This window comes from Labeo rohita, chromosome 3 (genome assembly GCF_022985175.1).
Source record: "Labeo rohita strain BAU-BD-2019 chromosome 3, IGBB_LRoh.1.0, whole genome shotgun sequence".
In the NCBI taxonomy this organism is placed as follows: domain Eukaryota; kingdom Metazoa; phylum Chordata; class Actinopteri; order Cypriniformes; family Cyprinidae; genus Labeo; species Labeo rohita.
In genome coordinates this window covers 19,248,390-19,274,073 of record NC_066871.1, presented here as the reverse complement: position 1 = coordinate 19,274,073, position 25,684 = coordinate 19,248,390, and the positions used below count along the sequence as shown (strand labels likewise).

The following is a 25,684-nucleotide window of genomic DNA, read 5'->3' as shown; positions in this document are numbered from 1 at the left end:
TAAGCCGCTGTTGTCATTTATCATCGCCTCTATCTTTCACAGTATCAGTGCGCACCGCCACAGACCGTACTACAGAGAGCGTCCGATACTCAGTAGTGCCTCTGTGCTGTAACAAGGCGGCAGTACGTACGAGACTTCCAGACAGACTGCGTATGTGTGAGAGTGTGACAAGCGAGTCGGCAGAGGGGGGGCGTGTGTGGATATGTTTATGTGTGTGGCTGTGTGCGAGCCTGTTAGTCCACTCTTAAAAATGGCGTCTTCTCGGCTAAATACCTGAAAATAGCTATTTTAAATAGCGTTTATGTGAGGTACTGAAGCATTGCACGGGTCCCTTGTATATTTCTTACAACTTTAAGGATTTAAATAAACCTATAGGCACAACAAGCCACTTTGTTTCAGACGAGGAGGTGCCGTCCCGTGTGTTTATCCGTGATGTAAATATTTGGGGCGCAACAGCTGAATAGGAAAAGAAGAAAACGCGCGGTCGAGTGACTACTATTTATAGAGACGTAATATCTCACCTTTCTGTGGCAATGCAGCACGCGAACAACTAAGAGGAAATAGGGCACAATCAAGCACGTGTCGTACGTCTCGTGGGTGTAACGAGCAATGGCATCAGAATTGAACATGCAGAGCATCAGCCGCGTTGCTGTTTCTGCTAGGAAGGACAATAGGCATCGAGATATATAAGAGGGCAAAAGAGGGGAGGGGAGGAAGAAGCCGGATTTTTTGTGGTGGCGGTGGTTGGTGTAATACTTCACCCCCCTCCCCGCCTCCCCTCTGTATCCTCCATCTCCCCCTCCTCCTTCTCCTCCCTCCATTCCTCTCCCCCTCTGTGCTGGTCCTATTCTTGAGGACTTGCTTGTGAAACGGGAGAGATAAACAGACATTGAGCGCAGAGGAAAGGACACGGGGAGAGATAGTGTGTTAGAATTTAGGAAATACCTCCCTCCCCTTCCCCCTGTCTATCTCTCCATCTTCATCCCTTGTCTCTTCTTTAATGGATAGAAATTATCCTGGCACAGGATTCGGTGATCTGGGCGCTGGAACGGGATGGAGTTACGAGAGATCGGCGAAGGCAAGGTAAGCTGGGCGCCCGTGTGCAAGTACACTTCCATGCACTGGATATGCACAAATATGCTTAGCTGGCTGTAACAATGCCCATGCCGACGGACGGACGGACGCAATGCAATGCAATGCAATGAATGTTCCCACTCGCGCTCCCGGCGCTGGGTTCATTCACTTCCATGCGTTATATTGTCGCTGGCTCTCCACGTACAGCCATCAGTATTGTCAATTCTGCGGGAGGAGGGGGTGTCTTGAAAATGCAAGGAATGCGATTGAGAGTTAATGCGTGATACGGAAGGTAGACTGAGACAGAAAAGGGGGAGAGGGGCGAAAAGAGGGGGGATGGGATGATGTTGCTAGCTAGCTTTGCTAGCGTATTATCAAAAATGAAAAATCAAACCTTATGCCTTGGAGGCGCACCAAACCGGACATTGCACGCCGTACTTAAACACACGCTAATTCGGCGTAGTGAGTAATGCGTGGCGCAAAATGCACGTTGACAAAGCGTTATTTTGGAGGCGACCAATTACAAGCAATCACATATATTTGGGACTGAAATGGTCGCTAGCTACTGTATGGCTGCTTTTCTCTACAGCTAACGCGGTTTGTCTCTAAAATCGACCATTTGTACATATTAAAACATTAGGAAATCCTACATTTATTTGCGCGTTAAATAAAACGCAGAGGTGAAGTTCTCTACAGTCAACATGTATTATTCAGTTACACATGTCACAACACTGGCTGTATATTAAACGCTGTATGTGCACAACCTCTGCTGCTAATTCATAACATCGCATTAATAATAAAAAAAACCCATAAACTTTGCGTATGAAATACCACGTCTGTAGAGGATACTGTCGTTTTACTAGTCACTTGGCAACGCACCAAATCGCGTGTAGTGTTCCTCAGTCAAATTACAGCGTGACCGAGACGTGCACACTGTAAACACAAACGTAAGACGCACTGCAAACGCATTTGCAACTTGAAAAGGTGACCAACAAATACTAATAATATTTGTAGATTTGAATAATAACATGTTTCATTTTACATTGACTAGCCGTTGCATCTCTGCTGGAAGAATGAGGCTTGCTCAAAAGGGTTCATACTTTTAGGAAGTGCAATATTAAAATAGTGAAATGAAATATTCTGTTGCTACCTGAAAACGAGACTGTCTACGTTAGGTACGTGTTCCACTATTTTCGCGGCCTACTTACAGTTCAAAGGCGCCCGGCTATGTACGTTATCAGTCGCCGTGACAACCAAATCAATCTTAGCAGCTTACAGAGCGCGCATGCAATCATTCTTGGTGGCGTTAGTGTCTCGCGTTGCATGTATAGAGTCAGACGTACACTTGGGTGCACACCTACAGCATACTTTATCCTTTTGTTACATAGGAACGGGAAGTCACATGTTAAGAAACGTTAATCATTTATGATAATTCAGATCTGTGCTACTGTTAGTTGTCTTTGCAGACTGTTTATGCATGTTGTATTTAATCTTTATTTACACAGATGCAGTCTTTTTTTTGGTGGCTGTTTGTTGTCATAATGTGTCAGGAAGTCTCATCATTTGTGTGCTGCAACACATTTGGAGTGGCTCCTTACATGACAGGACAACAATAGGGCTATTCTTCTGAACAATCACCCCTAGATGTGTGGAAACCCCTGTGTGTGTATGTATAAGGGATTCCGTTCAGACTCCCAAAAAAGGAGCACATATGCCGGTCAGAGTTTTTCTAACACGTAACATTCAGTGAGACTGCGTCCCGGTATCTCCGGCTGACTCTTAGCCTTAGCAGGTCTGAAGAGGAATTGTTCTATTTTCTGTCGGAATCTTTAATATTGTGTTTCTGACTCGAGAGCATCTCTGTAGACTCATAGGCAGATTGATAGAATCCAGAATCTTAATGAGGAGCTCAGGCTTATGATGATGGACAAGCTTCAGTGCTGCTGCTGCAGAGGCTGAAAAGCATCCGCCGAAGAAAATGAAATGAAACGCTCTTGTATTGAATCTTCTCTCTTGTAGTTTTCCAAAAATTGCTTCTGCTTTTGAATGAATATTAGATAGTGAGACTGCTGCTTTGGGTCATTGGAAGCATAGCCATTATGCAATGATGAAACACTGAGAAGTGTTAAATTAGCATAAAATGAAACAAAATGACACTGGGGTCTGTGTAGAACTGTGTATTTTTTCTTATATTAAGAAATGCTGTTGCGTCTGTTAATATTAAATGAGAATAAACATAAAACGATAGCACTGTTGCTTAGCAAGACGACAGAGGCACGCTCTGTGATGGCAGGGTTCACCAGGCCCTCCGTCCTTCTCAGGGCAGCATACATCTACCACACACCTCTGCACGGTTCTAATGGAGATTAATGGCCATGACTGAGTTCCCCATCAGGCTGTAAACATTTTGCACCTGTTGGGGGGACTGTGTTGAATTAGTGCCTATGTAATTAGGAGCAGTCTTGTACAGTGGATTCAATCAAGCTTTCTAATTTAACCCATCCCTTCGTTTTTTCACTTTATTCCCATTGTTTATTTCTTTTATGTTTCACCCTTTTCCCTGATATTCTTTTTCCCTTCATTGTCAAATTATGCTTAATCAGCTCAAGAACAGACACAATGGCGGGAGGTGAGAGGTTTAACAGGATGAATTGATTGACTGAAGGTGTAAGACAGCATGATGGGAGAAAAATGAGAAAGGAGAGACCGAGAGAAAGAAATTATTAGACGTGATCCAAATGGACAAAAATGAAATATTAAATCTACATGCATTGAGTCCCCTTCGTTTTTATTGTAGTATCAATTAAATATTATAACATTAAAAATGCATTTGTAGAACTTCTGCTCAGACCTGCTGTTGTTAAAGTCGGCATGAAACCGAAACCGTCATTTCGTCCCTATTGTGATGCTTATATCCAAGTGAAAAATTGTTGGGCGTGACTTGTTATTGTCCATTGGTAATTGATTGGATCGTTGATCATTGTTGTTTGCTAATTGCTGTGATCTCATGTGGTCGCTGGAGGGAGGAATTATTGTCCGGTCCTCGCACTGATGTGCAGGGGGAGGGGAAGGAAAACTTAGTGTTTATGATTTAAAATGAGTCGTTTTTAAAATAAGAAATTCTGCATGTAACTTCTCGCTCATTGTTATGCTGATGATAAAGCAAAATAGACCCTCTAAGTTGTTTCATACTTTTGAGCCCCACTGTTTGTGCGATGTCCTTCGATTTATAATTCATCATCTGTTCCCCGATCGTCTCTGAGCTGCCTCTTTGGGATTAAGAGCCAATTACTGTCTAATTCTTATCAAACCTCACATTACCTGGAAGTGCAACTGCTTCCTTTGGTTGCACGGAATAATTATTTCATGCACATGGATACTTGCATTTGAAGGGAGAGTACTGATGCTATGATGCATCAATTATTTATGATAAGACATTCAGTTGCAGGAGAAACATCTGCTTGTCAGGACTCATCGTATGTATTTTATTATTTTAAGTAAAATGATTATTCATATCCAGTTTATAACTCCTTTTCAGTGTCAGTTTTGCATGGTGCTGTGACTCTAATCGTTTTTAAAGCAGTGACTCAGCTTATCTACAATGCTTGCCTTGTTCTGCGTAACCTGAAACGATTCCACAAAAGAGTCCGTATCAAACAGAAGCACCGATGTATCAAAACATCATAAGGGGTACTTTTGTCATGGCACTGTATATTATGTATTATGCCAGAGGTACAATCAGCGAAGCAGTTGGCAGCCGGGATGTGCGCTCTCACTCATGCATTTAAATGTTTAACCCAGTTCATTAGAGCCTTTATGCAGTTAATTACACGAGTCTTGTGCCTCCAAGATGAGGGTGTTTTTAAAAGAGATGGACATGCTCCCAGATGGAACCCCCTCAGGATGGACATCAGTTGTCTTTGTCACATTTATTAGGGTCTTTTGGGAGACACGTATTGGGGCGACTATATTGAACCCAGGAGTCTATTTAATGGAGAATGACAGTATAAATCTGGTCTTGCGTCCTGTCGGGAGTGTGTAATGAGAGGCCGTGCTTATAGATCGTGCAGCTTTATTTAGGTGTTTCTTTGAACACTACACTTGAAGATGTAGGTTTGAGTAAGGTCTTTCTTTAATAGGTTTTAAAATAGAATTTCTGGTCCACTCCAGCGCTTCTGTTGAATGACACCCACCCCCTCACCACGCGCTCACTCAGTATGTGGTGTCTGTGGCTTCCCACTCTGGTCTCGGAGTGAGAGGGATCTAGACTAACTGAGCTGTACTCACACTAAGGGCCTGTTGAGGATGGAGGGGAGGGGGTTACCAAGGCAATTCAGTCAGTGGAGAGCTTTTATCAATGAGCGCTCTGTGTCTTACCTCAGCAACATCCTAACCGCCATTGTCAACTGAACTGGCCACTCTCTATGAAAGCGAACAACAGAGACAGTCTGCAAAGACTGCAAAAGACAGTTGATTGGCTGGCAACAGGCAGAGCGGCCAATCAGAATGCTGAGCTACACTCGGTATCATTACACGCCGTGAAGCATAGCGGTGGTAAATGTCGAGATACAAGACGAGAAATGATTTGGAATATAATGCTTTGTTATTCATAAGTCGCATATTGATGAGTCAGCATATTTGGCTAATTTATACAAGGAGGCGATATTGAGATGTCTGATTTCTGTATATTTGGTGGTGTGATGATTGTTCTACATAGTCTGTCAAAATCAGATTCTGCAAGCTTTTTGGGAGAAGGAGGATGTGGAAGTGAGTAGGCTGATTAAAGAGCTAATCTTTGTGTGTGGCTGTGGTGTGAGAGGGATAATGCCAAGCTGGGTCAACTGATACTCTATACAGGGATTTTGGATGAGTATAGAGCCAACAGACTTCTGCACTGTCAGAACAGAGGGGGAACAATGAAATCCATGCCAATGTCACACGGCTGATTTTTGATACAATACAGTAAGTTATTGTTTGATTTAGTCCTCCAAAATTACTTTTAAATGAAGAAAACACATGTTGTTGATGTAAAGTCATAATTGGATTGTACAATAATTTGTATAATTAGAAAATTAAATAATTAGTGATTATTTAATTAGATCATTAGTAGAGTTTAATATTCATACATACCCTTTATTTTAAAATGTATCAAAATTAACACATTAAATGAACAACAAACAGTGAACCAAATCAATCCTATAATCAAATTTCTTCCCAGTACTTGTTTTCTCTGGATCTTTTTCTGCATCAATATATAACTAAATATGTAGCTAAATATTAGTGGGAGAGAAGTTGTGTTCTTGATAATATATAGTTATTAAAATTAATTAATAATTAATTAATTAATAATTAATTAATATTGTATTAATTTATTATTATGCGAAATTATGAATATTAATAATGTTTGTATACTTTAACCTTCAAAATATCCTTTTGTTTTAAAAAATCAAATAGGTTTTATTCAATTTGATCACCTTATTCAAAATTCCGACCGTAAGAGTGTTATAACGTGGACCACAAAGATATGAGATGAGATTCATACAATTTAGGAAAGCTAGATAAATAAGCTTTCCATTGATGTATGGTGTATTAGGATAGGACAATATTTGGCCAAGATACAACTATTTGGAAATCTGGAATCTGAGGGTGCAAAACAAAAATCAAAATATTGTGAAAATCACCTTTACAGTTGTCCAAATGAAGTTCTTAGCAATGCATATTACTAATCAAAGATTAAGTTTTGATATATTTACAGTAGGAAATTTACAAAATATCTTCATGGAACATGATCTTTACTTAATATCCTAATGATTTTTGGCATAAAATTAAATTAAATTAAATTACATTAAAAGTTTGAGCCATGCAATGTCATGTTGGCTATTGCTACAAATATACCTGTGCTATGACTGGTTTTGTGGTTCAGGTTCACATATGTTATATATATGTTATATGTGTATGTTATATGTGTGTGTGCTTAATCGTTTACTTTTGTTAACCTCTCTTATGTACAGTATGTATTATGTGCTGGACAATTAAAGGATTAGGGTGGTTGTGTCAGATACCCTAATTTCATGTAATGCATAGAATGTATGCATACAATTACTTCGTTATTGTGTCTGTTTCTGTAATGTTCCCTTTGTCAGTTACCTTTTTTTTTTGAATCGTCTGTTTTTCAGTTTGGTTTATGGGAGCTCCAGATCCTCCCATCCAGACTCAGAACTCCTCCACCGTCAACCTTATGCCACACCACACCCACTGCAAGGATATGCAACAAATCATCATCCAGGCACTTCTGGACAAGGTGGAGCATGGGGCACAGGAAGGAGCTTAGGTAAGGTCTACAAAATTATGTAGTTTATTACTGGGAAATCTCGGTTGTCTCATCCAGCCTTTTTAGTATAATGGTGACAGTGCATAAAAAACATATTTTTCTCAGAAATTGCTTTGATTTAACACTGTACTGACCTCTGCACAGTACTGTATTTATTGTGTACCTTGATGTTGAGATAAGTAGAAAAAAGAGATCCTCTGAGCAGGTGCTGGACTTTGTGTTCATAATCATCTTTTGCAGGGCTCTCAGGCTTGTTTGATACTGGACTACATCATGCCAGTCCCTCAGGACCAGATGCTTCAGTTATGAACTTGATCTCTGCTTTGGAATCCCGAGGTGCTCAGCCACCCCCCTCTGCCTCTTCCCTTCTCTCCCAATTTCGCACCCCCTCCTGGCAAACTGGTTAGTATTGTGAATTATTGAATATAAAATGATCTAATTATAAACACAGAAATATATCATGAAATAAAGATAGAGAATCACCTTATTAACTGCTGAATCATTTTCTTTTCCCTTTGCTTTCCCTCTCTGTTGCTGTAGCAATGCATACTCCAGCCCCTGCAGAGCTATTCATTTCTGGTGCGCTACCTGGCTCTGGCTCATTTCCCTCTTCCTCTGCTCTGTCGGCATATCAGCACCCTGCATCCTTCTCAGGGCGCTCCTTCCCTGGAGTGACCCCATCATTATCTCTGCAGGACACACCTACCTTCAGTCCTACTTCCAACGGTCTCCTGTCACCACATGATCCTTTGCTACACATTAAAACTCCCTCCCAGTCAAGTCTTGGCTTTGACCGTCTTCTGTCTTCACAGAGTGGGACTGCTTCATATAGAGGGCCACAAGAGCCCACTAGTGCTCCTCCACCACAAGCACCTGCATCCTCCTCAACACGCCATTTACCCCCTCAGTTTAACCTGCTGTCCTCACAGCTGCAGGACCAGTCCTCTCAACTCTACAATTCCTCTGTTTTTTCCTCTGGACCCCCTCAACCGCCACAGTCCCAGGAAAGAGCCATCCCTAGGCAAGACAGTGTGATCAAGCACTTCCAGAGATCTTCTCCTGGACAGTCTCAACTCTCCTCTACCACACCTCATCCCCTGCAACACTTTCTTAGTTGTGGTGCATCAGGATACCAGCAGATACCCCATCATCGGCATGGTTCCTCCATAAACTGTAGCCCACTGGGTGAGCAGAGTCCATCATCTGACCCCAAACCCTCTCCCCGATCAGAGCAGGTTTATCGTCCTATTATCCAGCCCCCGTACACCTCCTCTTCAGTCTCCTCCTCAGCTGGCTCGGGTGGTGGTATTGGGAAAACAGGAAAAAGTTCCAGTTCAAGTAGTGGCTACTCCTCCTCTGGCTCTTCCTCATCGCGAACCCCTCACACTCCTCCTTCAGCTTCTTCCACCTCTTCTTCTTCCTCCTCTGCCTCTAATCCTAATGTATCATCCAGTACATCCTCTGCATCCTCAAGGCAACAACCACCACCCCAGTCAGCACCGCAACCCCCGCCACCTCCACCACCAACAGTGTCATCCTCTGCTACACAGCAGCAGCCACCCAAACCTTGCCTGTCTACATATGGCTCTCCAGTTGCTCCTGTCAAACCAACTGCTGGCCTACCTGGTCAAACCCCACCCCAGCAGCAGTCCTATTCACCAAGCCAGCCACCCACCTCTCACTTGCCCCAGCCATATGGAGGATTCAGTTCTCCACAGGCTCAGGATCTTGGTTCCAGCCTTGGGGGGTCAGGAAAAGCTTATGGAAATCTTGGAGCTACAGGGCGCTCATTTTCAGCTGAGGTGGTCTATGGCTCTGAATCAGGATATGGTTCTTTACCACCATCTCTCGGAGGAGCAGGAAGTCCCTCACTGGGCTATGCTGGCACAGGACATTCACCTGCCCTAATGGTGTCTGGAGGTGGTACCGGTACAACAAGCAGTACCACCGGGTCCGGAGCAGGTAGTTCAGGAAGTGTGGGAGGTGGTTCAGGTGGTGGTAGTGCTAGTGTAGCAAGTGGTGGAGGATCATACCACCTCCCAGATTCCAGCCCTTCGCCCTCAAGTAATTCTGGAATAATCCGGCCAGGTCTGCATTCCCCTGCCCCAGCTCGCCCTGCACAATCACCTGGAGGAAATGGGGGCAACAAATACATATCCTCAGTTCTTTCCCCACCATTCCTGGCTTCTCCACAAGGATACTCAGACACGAGGGTGCCACCCCAGCAAACACAGTCTTATCACACAACACCGCCAAAATCTAAGTCTGATACTGATATGCTTGGGGTAGAAAGATCTCAAGAGGAGGATGAAGAAGATGAGGATGACTTTTTGATTCAGCACTTATTGCACTCACAAAGTCCAGGACCCAATCCCCCCCCAGCATCATTCTCAACAAGCTCAGCAAGTAGCCTCACAACAACCACAGTCCCAGTCCATTTCCCAGAGTAGAGATGGAGGAAAGTCTCTCTCCACTTATGAACTGAACAAGGCATCTGAAGAACGTTATCATCTACAGAGTGTCATTCGAACAAATAATACCACCAACAATGTGGCTTCAGTTGCTGCTGGCTCTTGTGGTCCAAGCACAGGTTTAGAGAACCAGTTGGAGATGTCTCTGAAAAAGCAGCAACAGACTAAACCTGACAGAGTGCTTGCTGGAGCTGGTGCAACTGGAGGTCGAGGTGCAGTTGATTCTTTGTCGCATACTCATTCTCATGGTCAGCATGATTCCCTTGGTTCAGTGGTCCACTATGGCAGAGGAGACCCTTACACTCATCAGACACATCAGCATCACCCTCCTCACCCATCACACTCGCAACACCCTCAGCATTCACAGCACTCTCACCCCCATTCAATGTCCCACTCACATATAGATCTTAAGAAAGCTCAGGATCCTTCAGAATTGCCCTACCTACGAAAGACTCCAGACTTACAGCAGCGACAGACCCAGTCCTCCCTTGGACTAATGGATTCTCCACCCGACCCATCTCAGCAAACCTCCCAGGCTCACCTTCTCCAGTCTGTCCTTTCGCATACCACTCGAAACAAGATGGACAACCATCAGACTCCCCCACAGCAACAACACCCAATGAGTCAACAAGCCATGATTGGACCAAGTGGAGGATTAAGTACTGGTGGCTCTGGAGGCGTAGACACTCAGCCACAGGCATCTCAACTTCAACTCCAGCTCCAGTCCCAAGGTATGGAGGTCCACTATGGACGTGAGGCTCAGCGAAACCAAAGCCAGTCAAGTCAGAATTCTGTTTCACCACTAGACATGCTAGAGAGATCTCTCTCCAGGACAAATAGTCGGGAAGGGCCAGGGCCTTCTGATAGAGTTGGTGCAGGAGACGGGAGCACCGCTGATCATCACAGACAACAGCATAGAATGCCCTCCCACCATCAGTCCCACCACTCTCAACAACCAGCAGCGGAGCTTCATGATTTCTTGTCTGAGTCAGATTTGAGCATGTCAACCCCCTCTCATTTGCACCATATGGCCTCACACCATCCACCCCCTCATGCCCACCATCAGCCACAGGCACATTCTCACCATCAACATCCTCACCAGCACCCTCACCACATGCAACCAGCTTCTGGACCTCCACAGCCCCAATCCCAGCCCAGGGACCAAGAGCCACAGCTCTCACAGCCACAGCTGGATCAGCTCAAAGAGCATCAATACGACACTGGTAGCCCTGTGGGAAAAACAGCTCAGAACCAAGGTCAGAGCCAAGAGCAGCAACAACGGTTCATGCCTCTGACATCTATTTGTTTCCCAGATTCTCTTCTCCAAGATGAGGATCGTTCCTTTTTTCCAGGGATGGAGGATATGTTCTGCTCTGAGGACTACAAGGCAAGTTGTGCTGGAGGAGGTGGAAGTGCAGGACAAGGCGGCCAGGATGGTGTGCCAGAGGCACGTGGAGCGGTACAAGATGGAATGGATGCAGTTAAAGCTACAGGTGGTGGAGGAGGTGCATATGACATGATGGGCCACCACAGTGATCAGGGTTATGGGCAGTATTGTCACAGTTTGTCCGAAACTGGTAATGGTACTATGCACTTAGATCTGGACCCCATGAAATCCCATGAACTCCCATCCACTGTAAACACAGAACAACTAGGCTTAATTCAGTCTCAAGGCCCAGGCCTTGGGATGGGCACCACAGGGCACGTAGTGGACGGAACTGGAAACAAAATGATGGGCTCTGCAGGTGTAGGTAGTGGTCCTGGCACCGGAGGGCTAACCTCACCAATCTTTTGCTCCTCTAGACCTAAAAAACTTTTGAAAACAAGCTCATTTCACCTCCTTAAACAGCGGAAAGACCCTAATGCCCAATCACAGGCTAAGAAGAACTATGCTCAAGAATATGAATTTGAGGATGATGAGGATAAAGCAGATGTTCCAGCTGACATCCGCTTAAACAGCAGACGTCTGCCAGACTTGCTTCCTGATCTCGTTTCCAGTTGCAGAAAGTCTGGAAGTGGTTCAGGAGTTGGCAGTTTAAGCCCTTTGATGGGTGATTTAGATTTCTGCCACCCTTCAGGGTACCAATCCCTTGGACCTCCTCCACAGCTGCTCCCACATGATGGCCCAAAGAAAAGGGGGAGGAAACCCACCAAACCTAAACGTGAAGGTCCACCAAGACCCAGGGGTAGGCCACGTATCCGGCCTCTTCCTGAGCCTCCATACTGCAGGAACATGATGGGGCCTGGTGGAGAGAGTAAAAGGGGCCGTGGTCGAGGAAGAGGGCGTGGAAGGAAGGATGATCAAATGCTAGAAATGCACAGAGACATGAACAAAGGGCAGAACTACCAACAACAAGCACCTCACCTCCATCATCAACCACAATTACAACAGCACATGCACCACCACCTACAGCAGCAGCAACAGCAGCACCAACCACAACATATGCACCAACAGCAGCACCTTCATGTACAACAACTTCATCAACACCATCAACAGCAACACCATCAACAACTTCCACAGCATCAGCCTCAGCAACAATACCAGGAACCCATCAAACCAATCAAAGTAAGTTAAGGGTTATGATGAATTATATTGTTTAAAATGATGGCTTAATAAAAACTAACAAATATAAAAGCATGTGTTGATTCAAAAAATAGCTTTTACGTAAATACTTAAAAATAAGTAATTGCTTAATTGTTTTCCGACCAGATTAAGCTCCCTATTCCTTCCATGCCCTCATCTGACTCCCTACTGAGGACAGACTCCCTGTCTAGTACAGATCCAGTTTTGTCTGATGGTTCGGTAGGATCTGCACCATCTCTCGGTCTGAGCCCAGGGCCCACTACCAGTGTGGACATGAACAGAATTGACATGAACAGAAATGATATGAGCTGTGGTCAGGAAAAGATGAAGCAGAAACCCCAGGAGGTGAGTCTCAGCTTGCAAAAATGTTAGTGAATGTTGAAATTTAACAGAAAATGTTTAAATAACTCCAGATGTTCTATGTAAAATGTAGAGCAAATGGCAGTTCTGTGTTTCTGCATTTTTAGGAAATAATTTGTTGCAATGTCTGATAAATAGCTGTCTTTAAAAAATTTGCTACACCGATACACCGTAAAATCAATTCTGACAACCTCACTTCTTTGTGTCCAAAACAAAACAATGTGCTGGGTCTTTCTGATGTCCTCAAATGACCTGTAGATTTAGAGCAAAGTTTAGTGGAGGAGGTACATTTAGAGGAGGTCAAATATTTGGTGGAAGACCCGCCAGGCCCTGTTGGCAGCTGTGATAGATTAATTTTAGCAAAGCAAAATGCTTTGCTAAATTTGTTTTTTCAGTTACAACTTTTCTTTTCATAAAAGGTTTTTAGGAGACTTGTAAATTGATTTATCAAGCATATTTATAGTCGTTCTTCTTAGCCGTGCGCAGCACTGTTAGACAATATTATTCAGCAGTAGAAGAGATTGGTGGGAAGCAGCATGTGAAATCAGTTATGATTTATGCAAATGCAAGAAGAATGTCACTTACTGAGCTGCGACCAAGCTCACTATTCGTAGATGATCAGCAACCTGAGTAGCGTCTTTCCAAATACAGAAAAATCTGGATGATGAAATCATTGGACATAATTTGCAAAATATACATGTCAAAGTCACAAATGTTTTGTCCTAAATGGGAAAGGCAATCATCTACTGTAACATTTTGAAATGTTGTCAGACTAAAACCATGTTTCAAAGCATGAAGATTCAATAACTCACCAACATTTACAGCCTTAATCAAATAATGCCCTCCTCCATATGTTTAAATTGCACTTATGAAATGTCCTCTGTTGCCTCAGCAACAAGTAGCCTCGGGAAAGAAGGGTGGAAGAGCCAGTCTAGGGTGTGTAGATACATGCAGTTTCTTCACATGTGCGATGTTTATGATTTATGCATCTGCAGATGTCCTGGGACGGAGACATGGATGATCAAATGACCCCAGAGGCCTGGGCCACCATGCAGAAGCTTTCTGGCTCAGTAAGACTTCATTCTTATTCTGTATCCATTTTCCAGGTGTAATTCTAATAGAAGGCCACTCATATTTTGACCATTACTAAATTATACATAAAATAAATTTGGGTTTCTTTCACACTCAATTATCTTACAGAGGAAGCATTGTTCTCAGTGTATACACTTTGCCACTAGAGGGAGCAGAGTACATAGACTAAGATGATTGGCAGGCCACCCTGATGACTGAGTTCTTAAAAAATGCAATAAAAGAAAGGGAGAGCGCTGTTGCTAGGGTGGCTGTTGCTAAGGTTACTGATTCATAGTAACCATCATCAACCCCCCTGCTGTTCAGTAAGGTGTTTTACCTCCTCCTAGACACACCTAACGTAAGAGAATGGGGCTACAGTGATTATATAACAGAAAGATGCTAATCAAATATTACAATTTGTAATGTATTTGTAAGCTGTTGTAAGCTTGGTATTTCTTTTTGTTCCTCTTTTTGCCTTCGATGCTATTTATTATTGTTTGTATTTTGCCCCTTCAATTTCTCGCAGACGGAGGAGAAATCTTCAGAGCTGAAGTCGGGTTTTATAACTTCCTTTCTGGATTTCTTGAAGACGGGGAAGAAGCAGCCAGGCACTGAAGCTGCACCTGTGGACGGATGCACTTCCACAGATTCCTCTTCAGTAAAAGGAGGCATTCGCCCATTATCCCCGCAACCTCCTCCTCCTCCACCTCCCCCCTTCGGAGAGAACGAGGGCGATGGAAGCCTGGGTCTCAGTAACTGTCCGTCCCCCTGCAAAAGACTTGACGAGGAACTCAAGAGGAACCTCGAGACCCTGCCGTCGTTCTCCTCAGACGAGGAAGACTCTGTCAGTAAGAACCAGGACCTGCAGAAGAGCATCTCATCAGCCATTTCTGCCCTCTACGACACGCCCCACAGTCTCGCTGCAGTTCCACCTCCTCCTACGCCATCGCCGCCCACTCCGCAGACGGTGTCTCTCAACACACCCCCTCCGCCCCCACAACCTGAGCCTATCCCGCATGTACACAGCGAGCCTGAGACTGAGATAAACACGTCACAGGAACTGGATTCGCTCTCACGGCCCGACCTGCAGGAGGAGGTATGTGATCCAGGCAAGGATGAGGAACGGGAAGAACCTGTGCAGGAGGTACATGAAGAAATGCAGCAGAATGAAGACAGACAGCCTGAATGTGAGGAGGAAGAAGAGGAGTTGGAAGAAGACAGAAGTGAGAAGGAGGAAGCTGATCGGATAAGGACAGAGGAGAGCAAGCCGGAAGACGAAGAAGAAGAAGAAGAAGAAGATCCTGAGTATGAAATGCTGGGTGCTCCCAAGGTTGATGGTGAGTATATTAACATACAGTCAAATATGAAAATCAAAAGTATTATTTCCATCTTTTCTCAAATGTATCCTCTGTTTTAGGATCTCCCTCTGAGGCTCCCCCTGCGCCCCCTTCTCCTCCATCTCTTTCTCCTTCACCCCCAACCTCCTCCTCCCCATCCCCTCTGCCTCCTCCTCCTCTGTCTCTCCCCTCCCCTCTCCCATCTCAAGAAGAGGAGGAGAGTCTACAGCAGCAGCAGCAGCAACAGCAACAGCCACCACTGCATAATTCCCTCCCTCCCAGCCCTTCTCCACCTGCTCTCCCCTCTCCCTCCCCACCTCCGCCCACATTGCCTCCCTCTGCTACCCCCCCACCGTCCCCCTCTCCACCTCCTCCCGAAGAGCTGCCCCAGTCCTCCCCGGCTTCACCCCCCACCCCCGAAGATGCCCCGACGCCTCAGATCACTTCGCTGCACCTGGCTAAGAAACAGTCCAACGCGGCCATCGCGGGAGAGAGTGAGGATGATGACAGTGAGAGTGGGGGGGAGGGGATCTTCAGAGAGAGGGATGAATTTGTGGTGCGCACTGAAGATATTGGTACTCTGAAGGTAAAAATCCACTGCTTTTTTTGTTTTAGTAGCGTTTTTTGTGCTTAAAGGGATTGCTCGCCCAAAAATGATCATTTTGTCATCATTACTCACCTTCACCGTGTTTCTAGTCCTGTATGATTCAGTTTTATCTGTGGAACATAAAAGAAGATAATTTGGTAACCAAAGAGATTTAAGTCCCTTTGACTTCTATTGTATGGTCAAAAGGAAGTCAATTTGATGGAAGTCAATGGGAACCAAAGCGGTTTCATTCTTGTTTCCTTAGCTTTATTTGCGTTATGCATAAAAAATGTCATACATGGAATGACATGAGGGTGAGTAAATGATAGACTGTCCTCTTAATATTTGACGTTGCAATGAAACGGATGTTTTGTTTCATACTGTGATGTACATCTGAGTGAAAAAATTAGGGTGAGGACTTCACAGGGGTCTCCAACCCTGCTCCTGGAGAGCTACTGTCCAGCAAATTTCAGCTCCAACTTCAGTCAAATACACCTGAACCTGCTAATCAAGGTGTTCGGGGTAACTTAAAAATTACAGACTGGTGTATTGAAGCATGGATGAAACTAAAGTCTGCAAAATGTAAGGCCCTGTGATTTCCGCAATGTGCAAAACGTGAACAAAATGGCAGAATCCAGTCATAAAAATGGTATTTATTTTGTAACTCGGAATGTCACAGAATTTGCCAAATTTGGATGGATAAATCAAAAGTAAACCACCAGTCAGATTTTGAATAGTAAGATTTTTAGTGTTTTTAAAGAAGTCTCTTCTGCTCACAAAGCCTGCATTTATGCATTTCAAAATTGGAAAAACAGTAACATTTTGAAATATTTTACTAGTGCTGGGCAACAATTAATCGCGATTAATCGCATCCAAAATAAAGGTTTTTGTGTACATAATATATGTGTGTGTACTGTGTATATTTATTATGTATACATAAATACACAGACATGCATGTATATATTTAAGAAAAATATGATATGTTTATATATTAAATATATTTATATATAATATACATGATATACGCATACATGTACATATAAATACATGTAAATACATGTAAATATTTTCAAAATATATACTGTGTATGTGTGTGTCTTTACACCGTAGACACGCATACATTATATGGCCAAAACCTTTTTGGATGCAATTAATTGCATCGTTAATCGTTTCCCAGCACTAATTTTAACCATTTAAAATAACTTGTTAACATTAAAAAAAAAAAGTTATCTTTTAAAAAAAACATTCAGAATGTTTGGTTCTTTCTATTCATCAAAGAATCCTGAAAAAAATGTACTTAACTATTTTAAATATTGCTAATAATAATAATAAATGTTTCTTGAACAGCAAATCAGCATATTAGAATGATTTCTGAAGGATCATGTGACACTGAAGACTGGAGTAACAATGCTGAAAATTTAGCTTTGATCACAGGAATAAATTACATTTTAAAATATATTTAAATAGAAAGTAGTTATTTTAAATAGTAAAAATATTTCAAAATGTTACTGTTTTTGCTGTACCTTGGATCAAATAAATGCAGGCTTGGTGAGCAGAAGACACTTCTTTAAAAAACATTAAAAATCTTACTGTTCAAAAACTTTTGACTGGTAGTGTAGTACGCTTAAATGAAAAAGAAAAACGTCATATTATATACAAACAGAAACTTAAAGGTCTTCACAGCAACCAGTCAAAATGAAAGCGTTTACCAGAAATACACTTCACAGTATTTCTGAAAAAAATATATATATATATTAATAAATTAAGTTGTTTTTTAAATGAAATCAATTCGTTAAAGATGCTTTTGATTACTAACATGTAATTAAACCATTAAAATAGAATCTTAATCTTAATCTTACAAAATGAAAATGGAAAACACAGACTGAATTTGATAAGAAAATAAAACATTTTTCATAGGTCCCTAAAAATGACATTTTTTTTTCTTTTATAAATGGCTGTTCTCATTAGACAGTAGACATGCTTTTTGATTTATACAGTTTAATTTAACCATTAAAACAAAGAATGGAAGCACTCCAGAAGCAGGGTTGGAGATCCATGGTATATCACTTGTTGTTTGATTTTTAAGGCAAAAATGAATGCTTCAAGTAGTTTGTGGAAGGGCAGTGTTTAAGCAGACTAAATGATTGGAAAAATCTGGTATACATCACCAGTGAGAAGTCTGTTGTTCCTATAAAAGGTCCAATTCAAGGTCAAAAAATTAAATGTGCATGGATGAATCATTAACGATAAGATCTATAACATGCGTTTACCAAATAGATGAATAATGAATTTTTATTTAATGCCAACTTAACTAGACGCTCAATTCTCATGGCTTTTCTCAGCTGGCGCTGCAGACCGGACGAGAGCCTCCTCCAATCTGGAGAGTCCAGAAAGCTCTGCTGCAAAAGTTTGCTCCTGAAATCAAAGATGGACAGCGACAGTTTTGCGCCACCAGTAATGTGAGTGTGATTTTTGTTTCTGATAAGCATTAATAGCTTGCTCTGGATGGCTTGCATGAAAAAGTAATACTACACCACCTACTTAAACACTATCTGTCCTCTGTCACTCTTTGGCAGTATTTGGGCTACTTTGGAGATGCAAAGATGCGTTATCAGCGTTTATATGTCAAATTCTTGGAGAATGTGAATAAAAAGGATTATGTCCGAGTCTGCTCGCGGAAACCCTGGCATCGGCCCAGTCTCACACTGAGGTAATTTCACCCTAAATGCACTTCTGAAGCTACTGTGGTCCTGTGCTTTACTGCAGTTAATACAGTAGTTAATGTCAATCAAAGAATTCTGTGATCATTGCCTATGTCTGTCAAGCTTTAAAAAAGAAAACAAAACATTAAAAAAGCACCATGAATGTAGTCCATCTGACTCACATGCTATATTCAAAGTCATCTGCAATCATACAATAGGTTTGTGTGAGAAAACAACACAGCTTAAGCATTTATTCACTGATAATCTTCCAGCTGCAGCTTTCAAATGAAAAAACTGACGTTATGATGATTCATCTTGAAATAATCGAGAGCTAAGGACATCTGATGTCCAACTTGTGGCTTAGATTTAAAGCATAACAGAATTTTTTTTCCCACTGAAAAAATAGTTTAAAATTCCAAGAGGCGGAGTAAATATTAACAGAATTGAACTGTCAATTTATTCAGAATTGTTGTTGTAACATTGCTAAGATGAATGTCTTTACTTCCTATCAGACGCCAGTCGCTTCCTAAGCCACAACCCGTACGCAGCCTGACTCCACCTCGCATGGAACGAGAGGACAGAGAGAAAGAGCGAGAGAGACAACGAGAAAAAGAGCAACGGGAACAAAGGGAAAAAGAAAAGGAGAAAGAGAGAGAAAGAGAAAAGGAAAGGGAGCGAGAACGAGAGAGAGAACAGATTGAGAAATCCAGGAGAGAAAAGGAGAAAGAGAAGGAAAGGGAGAGAGAACTTGAAAAGCAAAAAGAGAGGGAGAAACAAAAAGAAAGGGAAAAGGAGAAACAAAAAGAAAGGGAAAGAGAGAAGGAAAGGGAAAAACAACGGGAGAGAGAAAGGGAAAAGGAAAAACAAAAGGAGAAAGAGAGAGAACGGGAAAGAGAGAGACAAAGAGAAAGGGAGAAGGAGAAGGAGAAGGAAAGGGAAAAACAACGCGAGAAGAAGGAGAAAGAGCGAGAGAAGGAAAAGAAGCTCCAAGAGCGACAAGCTCAAGAGAAGCTGGAGAGGAGAACGGCGGTTGTGGAGCGCGGGAGGGTCAAAGAGGAGAAGAGAGTTGCAGAGAAGAGGGTTGACAGGACGAGGAGCAGACCTGTGAAGGTAAAGGCTGAACCTCCACCTAAAAAGAGAAAGAAGTGGCTTAAAGAAATGCCCTCTTCCTCAGATTCGGACTCCTCTCCTGACCCACCCAGTGAAGATGAAGGTGTGTATGGGTTGGTTATGTTTGTGGTTTTTGCAGAAATACTAAAAGCTATCAGCAGCTTCAACTAGTGTAACTGCAGTGTACACTACCGTTCAAAAGCGTAAAAACAGTAATGCTGTGAAATATAATTGCGTTTTTCTTTTGTAATATATTTTAAATTTTAATTTATTCCTGTGACAGCAAAGCTGAATTTTCAGCAATCATTACTCCAGTCTTCAGTGTCACATGATCTTTCAAAATGAATTTTGTTGCTCAAGAAACATTTCTTGATATTTTTGTGGAAACTGTGTGGAAACTGCTTTATTTGAAATAGACTACACTGTCATAAAACTGTCACTTTTGAAAATGTAATACATCCTTGCTGAATAAAAGTATTAATTTCCTTCCAAAAAAATCTTACTGACACCAAACTTTTGAACTGTAGTTTATACCGTGGTTCAAAGTACCATGTAAAAACCATTATATGTAAATATGGTAATCTTCCACTATGTATATCTTAAAGCACCATGGTATTACCATTTAATACCATTCAATATTTTACAATGGCACAACACAACGCACTTTACATGGTTTGTCATGACACTTAAAGGGGTCATGACATGTTTTTTAATATTTTAATATGTTCTTTGAGATTTACTTATAATGTTCATGAAGTTTTTTGCACAAAAAAACTAATATGTAGAAAAATCCCTCATTCTGACCCTCTGTCTGAAATGACCTGTTTTTAATGACCTTTAAGGCTTGTCAGTTATCAGCCACTGTTATGATTGGCTAACGTCATTGCATAGGAAACAGTATTAACGCCCCCTTGCTATTGCGTGTGAGTGTTTTGACAACGTGATCAAAATAAACACTCATTTTCAGACAAAGCATTATGAGATAATTTACTTACAGTTTGTGATACAGCTGCAGTCAGATCTAGTACCGCTTCATCTTTCAACCAGTGTTTATTTGTGAACTCTCCATGAGACTGCCTTGTTTACAAAACAAAATACTCTGATCATTCCTCTGACACCATCCGGGATCCAGTTAAAAATAAACTATCCACTTGTTCCTTACGCTGGGATCCTTCTGATATGTGTACAAAGACCCAAACGAGCGGATTAAACCAAATGCATCAGAGCGATCGTTCTTTCACTGTATTTGTCCTATTGACGACAGACTCAAACACGTGGACTGTGTCAGAAAGCGAACACGCATCTGTATACTGTATCCAGTTTAGACAAGATTTTTAAGTTATGATACTTGTAGGATGTATTAAGCATACAGATCTGTTCAATGTCAAAAGGTCATGGAAAGTTTGGTTTCTCATATCATGACCCCTTTAAAACTCAAAAGATTCAAACCCAGCATAATAGTAATGCCAAACTGCTGTTAAATTACATTGCTACAATCTGTCTATAAACCAGCACACTGTACGCCACGGATACTGAATTTAATTAATTTTGCATTCCCTGTTTTGTTGAGCCAAAACTAAGTTGTTAAAAGTGTGTGTGTGTGTTAGAGAGTGCTGTCTGGTGTGTGCCTTCTGTTTTTTTCATGTGTTTTGCATCTGTTCTGTCCTCAGTATCCACACGCAGTGGGATGAACAGTCGGGCCATGAGAGAGATGTTCCGCAGTTATGTAGAGATGCTGGTCAGCACTGCTCTGGACCCGGACATGATCCAAGCTCTTGAGGACACCAATGGTGAGTGCACAACGTTAGGTTAAATATCGCTGGAGAATTGGGTGGGGTGATTAAGGGAGAGACTGTGAGGATGGAGAGAATAATAAAAGAGGAGTTTAATAAAGCAAGGGAGGCTGGGAGAGGGGACAATGAGGTGAGACTGGAAGAATAATGACAAGTAAAAGATGCTGAGAAAAGAGGAGTGGGAAGTTACAGTGACTAATGAAGGCTGTTAAATTAAAGTTTCATTAAATTAAGTTTTTTTTTTTAGGCCGCTGATGTCATCTTTCCAGGCCTAAACACAAGATATCTGACATTTTTAGCATTGATTAAACCTGGGCTGATAGATAAAAGTTTATTTTAAACAGCAATTTGCTAAGTATTTTGTCTTTTTTTTTTTTTTTTTTTTTAATAAAGAAATTAATGCTTTTATTCAGCAAGAATGCAATAAATTGATCAAAAGTGACAGCAGACACATTTATAATGTTACAGTAATTCTATTTCAAATAAATGCTGTTTTTTAAACTTACTTTACATTCATAAAAGGATTCAAAAAAAGGACCATTTAAAATGAACTAGTGAAAAACCTAAGATGCAAACACTACCAGTCAAATGTCATTGAACAGTAAGATTTTTAATGTTTTTTTTAAGGAGTCTCTTCTGCTCACCAGGCCTCCATTTATTTGATCCAAAGTACAGCAAAAACAGGAAAATTGTGGAATATTTTTACTATTTAAAATAACTGTTTTCTATTTGAATATATTTTAAAATATAATTTATTCTTGGGTTTCAAAGCTGCATTTTCAGCATCATTACTCCATTCTTCAGTGTCGCATGATCCTTCAGAAATCATTCTAATATGCTGATTTGCTGTTCAAGAAAACTTATTATTATTATTATTATTATTATTATTATTATTATTATTATTATTATTATTATTATAATCAATATTTAAAACAGTTGTGTACATTTTTGGATCTTTTTTCAGGATTTTTTGAATAGAAAGATCCAAAGATCAGCATTTATCTGAAATAAAAAGCTTGTGTAACATTATACACTATATCATTCAAAAGCTGAGTGAGTATAATTTTTTTTTTCTTTTTGGGAAAGAAACTATAAAAATGAATACTTCTATTTAGCAGGGATGGCTTAAATTGATTAAATGTGCTGATTAAAAAAAGTGATGAAAACATTTATAATGTTACAAAAGATTTCAATTTCAGAAAAATGCTGTTTTTCTGAATGTTCTGTTCATCAATGAAACCTGGAAATATTTTCAACAATAATAATAAATAATAATATTTTTTTTTTTTTTTGATAATATTAGAATGATTTCTGAAGGATCATGTGAGTGGAGTAATGATGCGAAAAATTCAGCTTTGAAATCACAGGGATAAATTACATTTTAAAATATATTTTTAAAAAAACCAACAGTTATTTTAAATAGTCAAAATATTTCAAAATTTTACTGCTTTTGCTGTATTTTGGATCAAATAAATGCAGGCTTGGTGAGCAGAAGAGAAAAAAAAACATTACAAATCTAAGCTTTTAGAACAAAAACAAAAACTTTTGACTAGTAGTGTATATGCATTAAATTATAAAATATTCAGTAATTGTGTAAATGTGAATCTGAAGTGTAGTATTTTTTAATTTAGCAACTCAGTACCAATGCATTATCACTGGCTCGTCCCTTTTTGTCCGCAGATGAGCTTTATCTCCCACCCATGAGAAAGATTGACAGTATCCTCAATGAACAGAAACGAAGGCTGTTGAGAAGGGTCAACATGAGTGTCCAGCATCAGGTGACACTGGCTTTCAGCAATACTCAAATGCCTTTCCTCAGAATACTTTGTGTTTTCTGAGGAACATATCCGGCAGTCTCTCACTCTCCCTCCTTTCGCATTCTGTAGGAGGCACTGCACATGTTCCCTCAAATGACAGCAGACCCCCTAGACTCTGGAGCGGTTAAAGTGCACCTGGGTGGAGAGAGTTACAACCGCAAAACCCTCAACAGAGTCAAAAGGAGCCTTCCCAAACAACAGGCATGTTGCATACACAGATATTTAGATTACTTTTGACCTCGTTTATCACACTGAATAGGATAAAACAAACATTCACAGATAATGTACTCACCCCCTTGTCATCCAAGATCTTCATGACTTTCTTTCTTTAGTTGTAAAGAAATTGTTTTTTGAGGGAAACATTTCAGGATTTTTCTCCATATAATGGACTGATATGGTGCCCCGAGTTTGAACTTCCAAAATGCAGTTTAAATGCGGCTTCAAATGATCCCAAATGCGGTTGTAAATGATCCCAGTCGAGAAAGAAGGGTCTTATCTATCTTATCTTAGCATAACGCTCGGTTATTTTCATAAAAAATAATACAAATTATACTTTTTAATGTCAAACGCTCGCCTTGTCTTACTTTGCCTGGACTGTTTTTGTTCCGGTTCATGACAGTTAGGGTATGTCGAAAAACTCCCGTCTCATGTTCTCCCTCAACTTCAAAATCTTCCAATATTGCTGTTTTACCTTTTTTTTGTTTAAGGTTTTGATCTTCTTTGCATGTTCACTTCGCAAAGACTGTGTCAGTACTTCTGCAGTGATGTAGGATGACTTTTTAAATGATTTTTGAAGTTGAGGGAGAAAATATGATTGGAGTTTTTCAACATACCCTAACTGTCTTGAACCAGAATACACAGAGTTCAACAAGAGCTATTTACGAGTTTAGTTTGAGAATAAAAGGTATTAAAATTGTATCTTTTAAATGAAAATAATCAATCGTTTTGCTAGATAAGACAATAAAAAAATTATAGTGGTGTAGTGATAAGTCGTTATGAATTGATGCATCGATCAAATGAGCGACTATATGATATATTGATGCAATGCATAAAAAATAATCTCTATGTATTATAATAAATTAATAAGATATACAAGTTTGATAAAATGCAACCAAAATACAGTAGTTAGAGTTAATAAAAATGTAACTGCTTGTGTAAAATGGGCAAATAATATTGCTATATTGATCGCAGACCCCTAAAAACATGTTTTGAGATATCTGCAAATATTGTATTGCTGGGTAAGAGAACTGATTTCAGATTGTATCATGACGAAACATTCAATTTACTACCTCTTATTGCTTTATATGACAAAATAATAAACCAACATTCTTTTAGACAGTACAAGCAAAAATTGTGTTTTATTATATAATGCAATAAAGATATTTTAAAGAATGAGATTCTTTGGTGAACTGTCCCTTTAAGTGTTCAAATGCTTTTTGGGGTCATTGTATTTCAATAATACATCTGTCTTGAAATCTCTGAGCTCTCTTTTTTCACTTGTAACCCCATCTCTCTCTGCTTGCCAGGACCTGAAGCTGTCGACAGAGACTTGTCGAATATACAGTCTCTATCACTCTCTCCATCACTACAAATATCACACATTTCTGCACTGTAAAAAGGAGGTACGAGGACATATGAGGTTATTCGAGAAATGCAACACTGTATCCATGCATTAACCTGTAAAAAAAAAAAAAAACCCCTCTCCTCTCTTTTTCCCTCCTCAGACGGACAGCATAGAACAGGCAGCTGAGGAGGATCCAGGTCAGGAGGAGGTGGTTCAGCAGTGCATGGCCAACCAGGGCTGGCTAGAGACTCTGTTCAATTCCTTCATTGAACTGCTGACGCTCAGCACCAAGGCTTAAGATTCAGCTGTCGACGTTCCAAGCACGTCCTATTTGGAGAAAGGAGAAACTCCTCTCTCTCTCGCAAACAAAACCGGTGCACCTCCGGGTTGCAGGAAAATGAGATTTTCCTTTGCAGAATGTGCGAGAGCCACTGGCGGTTTAAGCTGTTGCATTTTAACATAAAAATGTTTTTGTAAAGCTTTCATTCCTCTCTCTTTCATTATGTGTCAGCTCCCTGCGACGGGAGCCACAGGGAGATGGTATGAAAATGTGAAACAAAAAAAAAAGAGCAAGAATGTGTAAAGACAGTTGTCTGCACAGACAAATAAAGATAGTGCCAAAGGGAACAGGGTTGAAAACCTCACTGGTCAGCAGCGTTTTGGCAAAGGTGAGCTTTGAATGCTATGTTCCATGCACACTCTTATATATAAATATGTATTATAAACAATTATGATTTGTATTATTTATACATGGACATTTATACATGGTTACCTCCCAAAGCTGGGGCAGTTTGCTGTTATTATTTTGAATAATAATGCTCATGTTTTATGAGGGTGTACATGAAATGGGCCACCCGTAACCCCCTGTTCTTCCTGTTCCCGAA

The 25,684-nt window shown here is 40.9% G+C and overlaps 1 protein-coding gene across 1 annotated transcript; it reads left to right on the top strand.

Annotated features, from left to right (window-relative positions):
- Window positions 1-762: 762 nt before the first annotated feature.
- Window positions 763-25,373, top strand: prr12b (proline rich 12b). Its single transcript, XM_051106773.1, is given in 17 exon segments — window positions 763-1,083; window positions 7,251-7,405; window positions 7,646-7,807; window positions 7,946-9,780; window positions 9,782-12,442; window positions 12,587-12,805; window positions 13,816-13,890; window positions 14,418-15,228; window positions 15,309-15,814; window positions 18,157-18,273; window positions 18,391-18,524; window positions 19,029-19,729; window positions 21,297-21,416; window positions 23,100-23,197; window positions 23,306-23,437; window positions 24,763-24,858; window positions 24,961-25,373. Coding segments are annotated over 17 exon segments (8,043 nt in total). The 5' UTR covers window positions 763-1,000; the 3' UTR covers window positions 25,099-25,373.
- The last annotated feature ends 311 nt before the right edge of the window (window positions 25,374-25,684 follow it).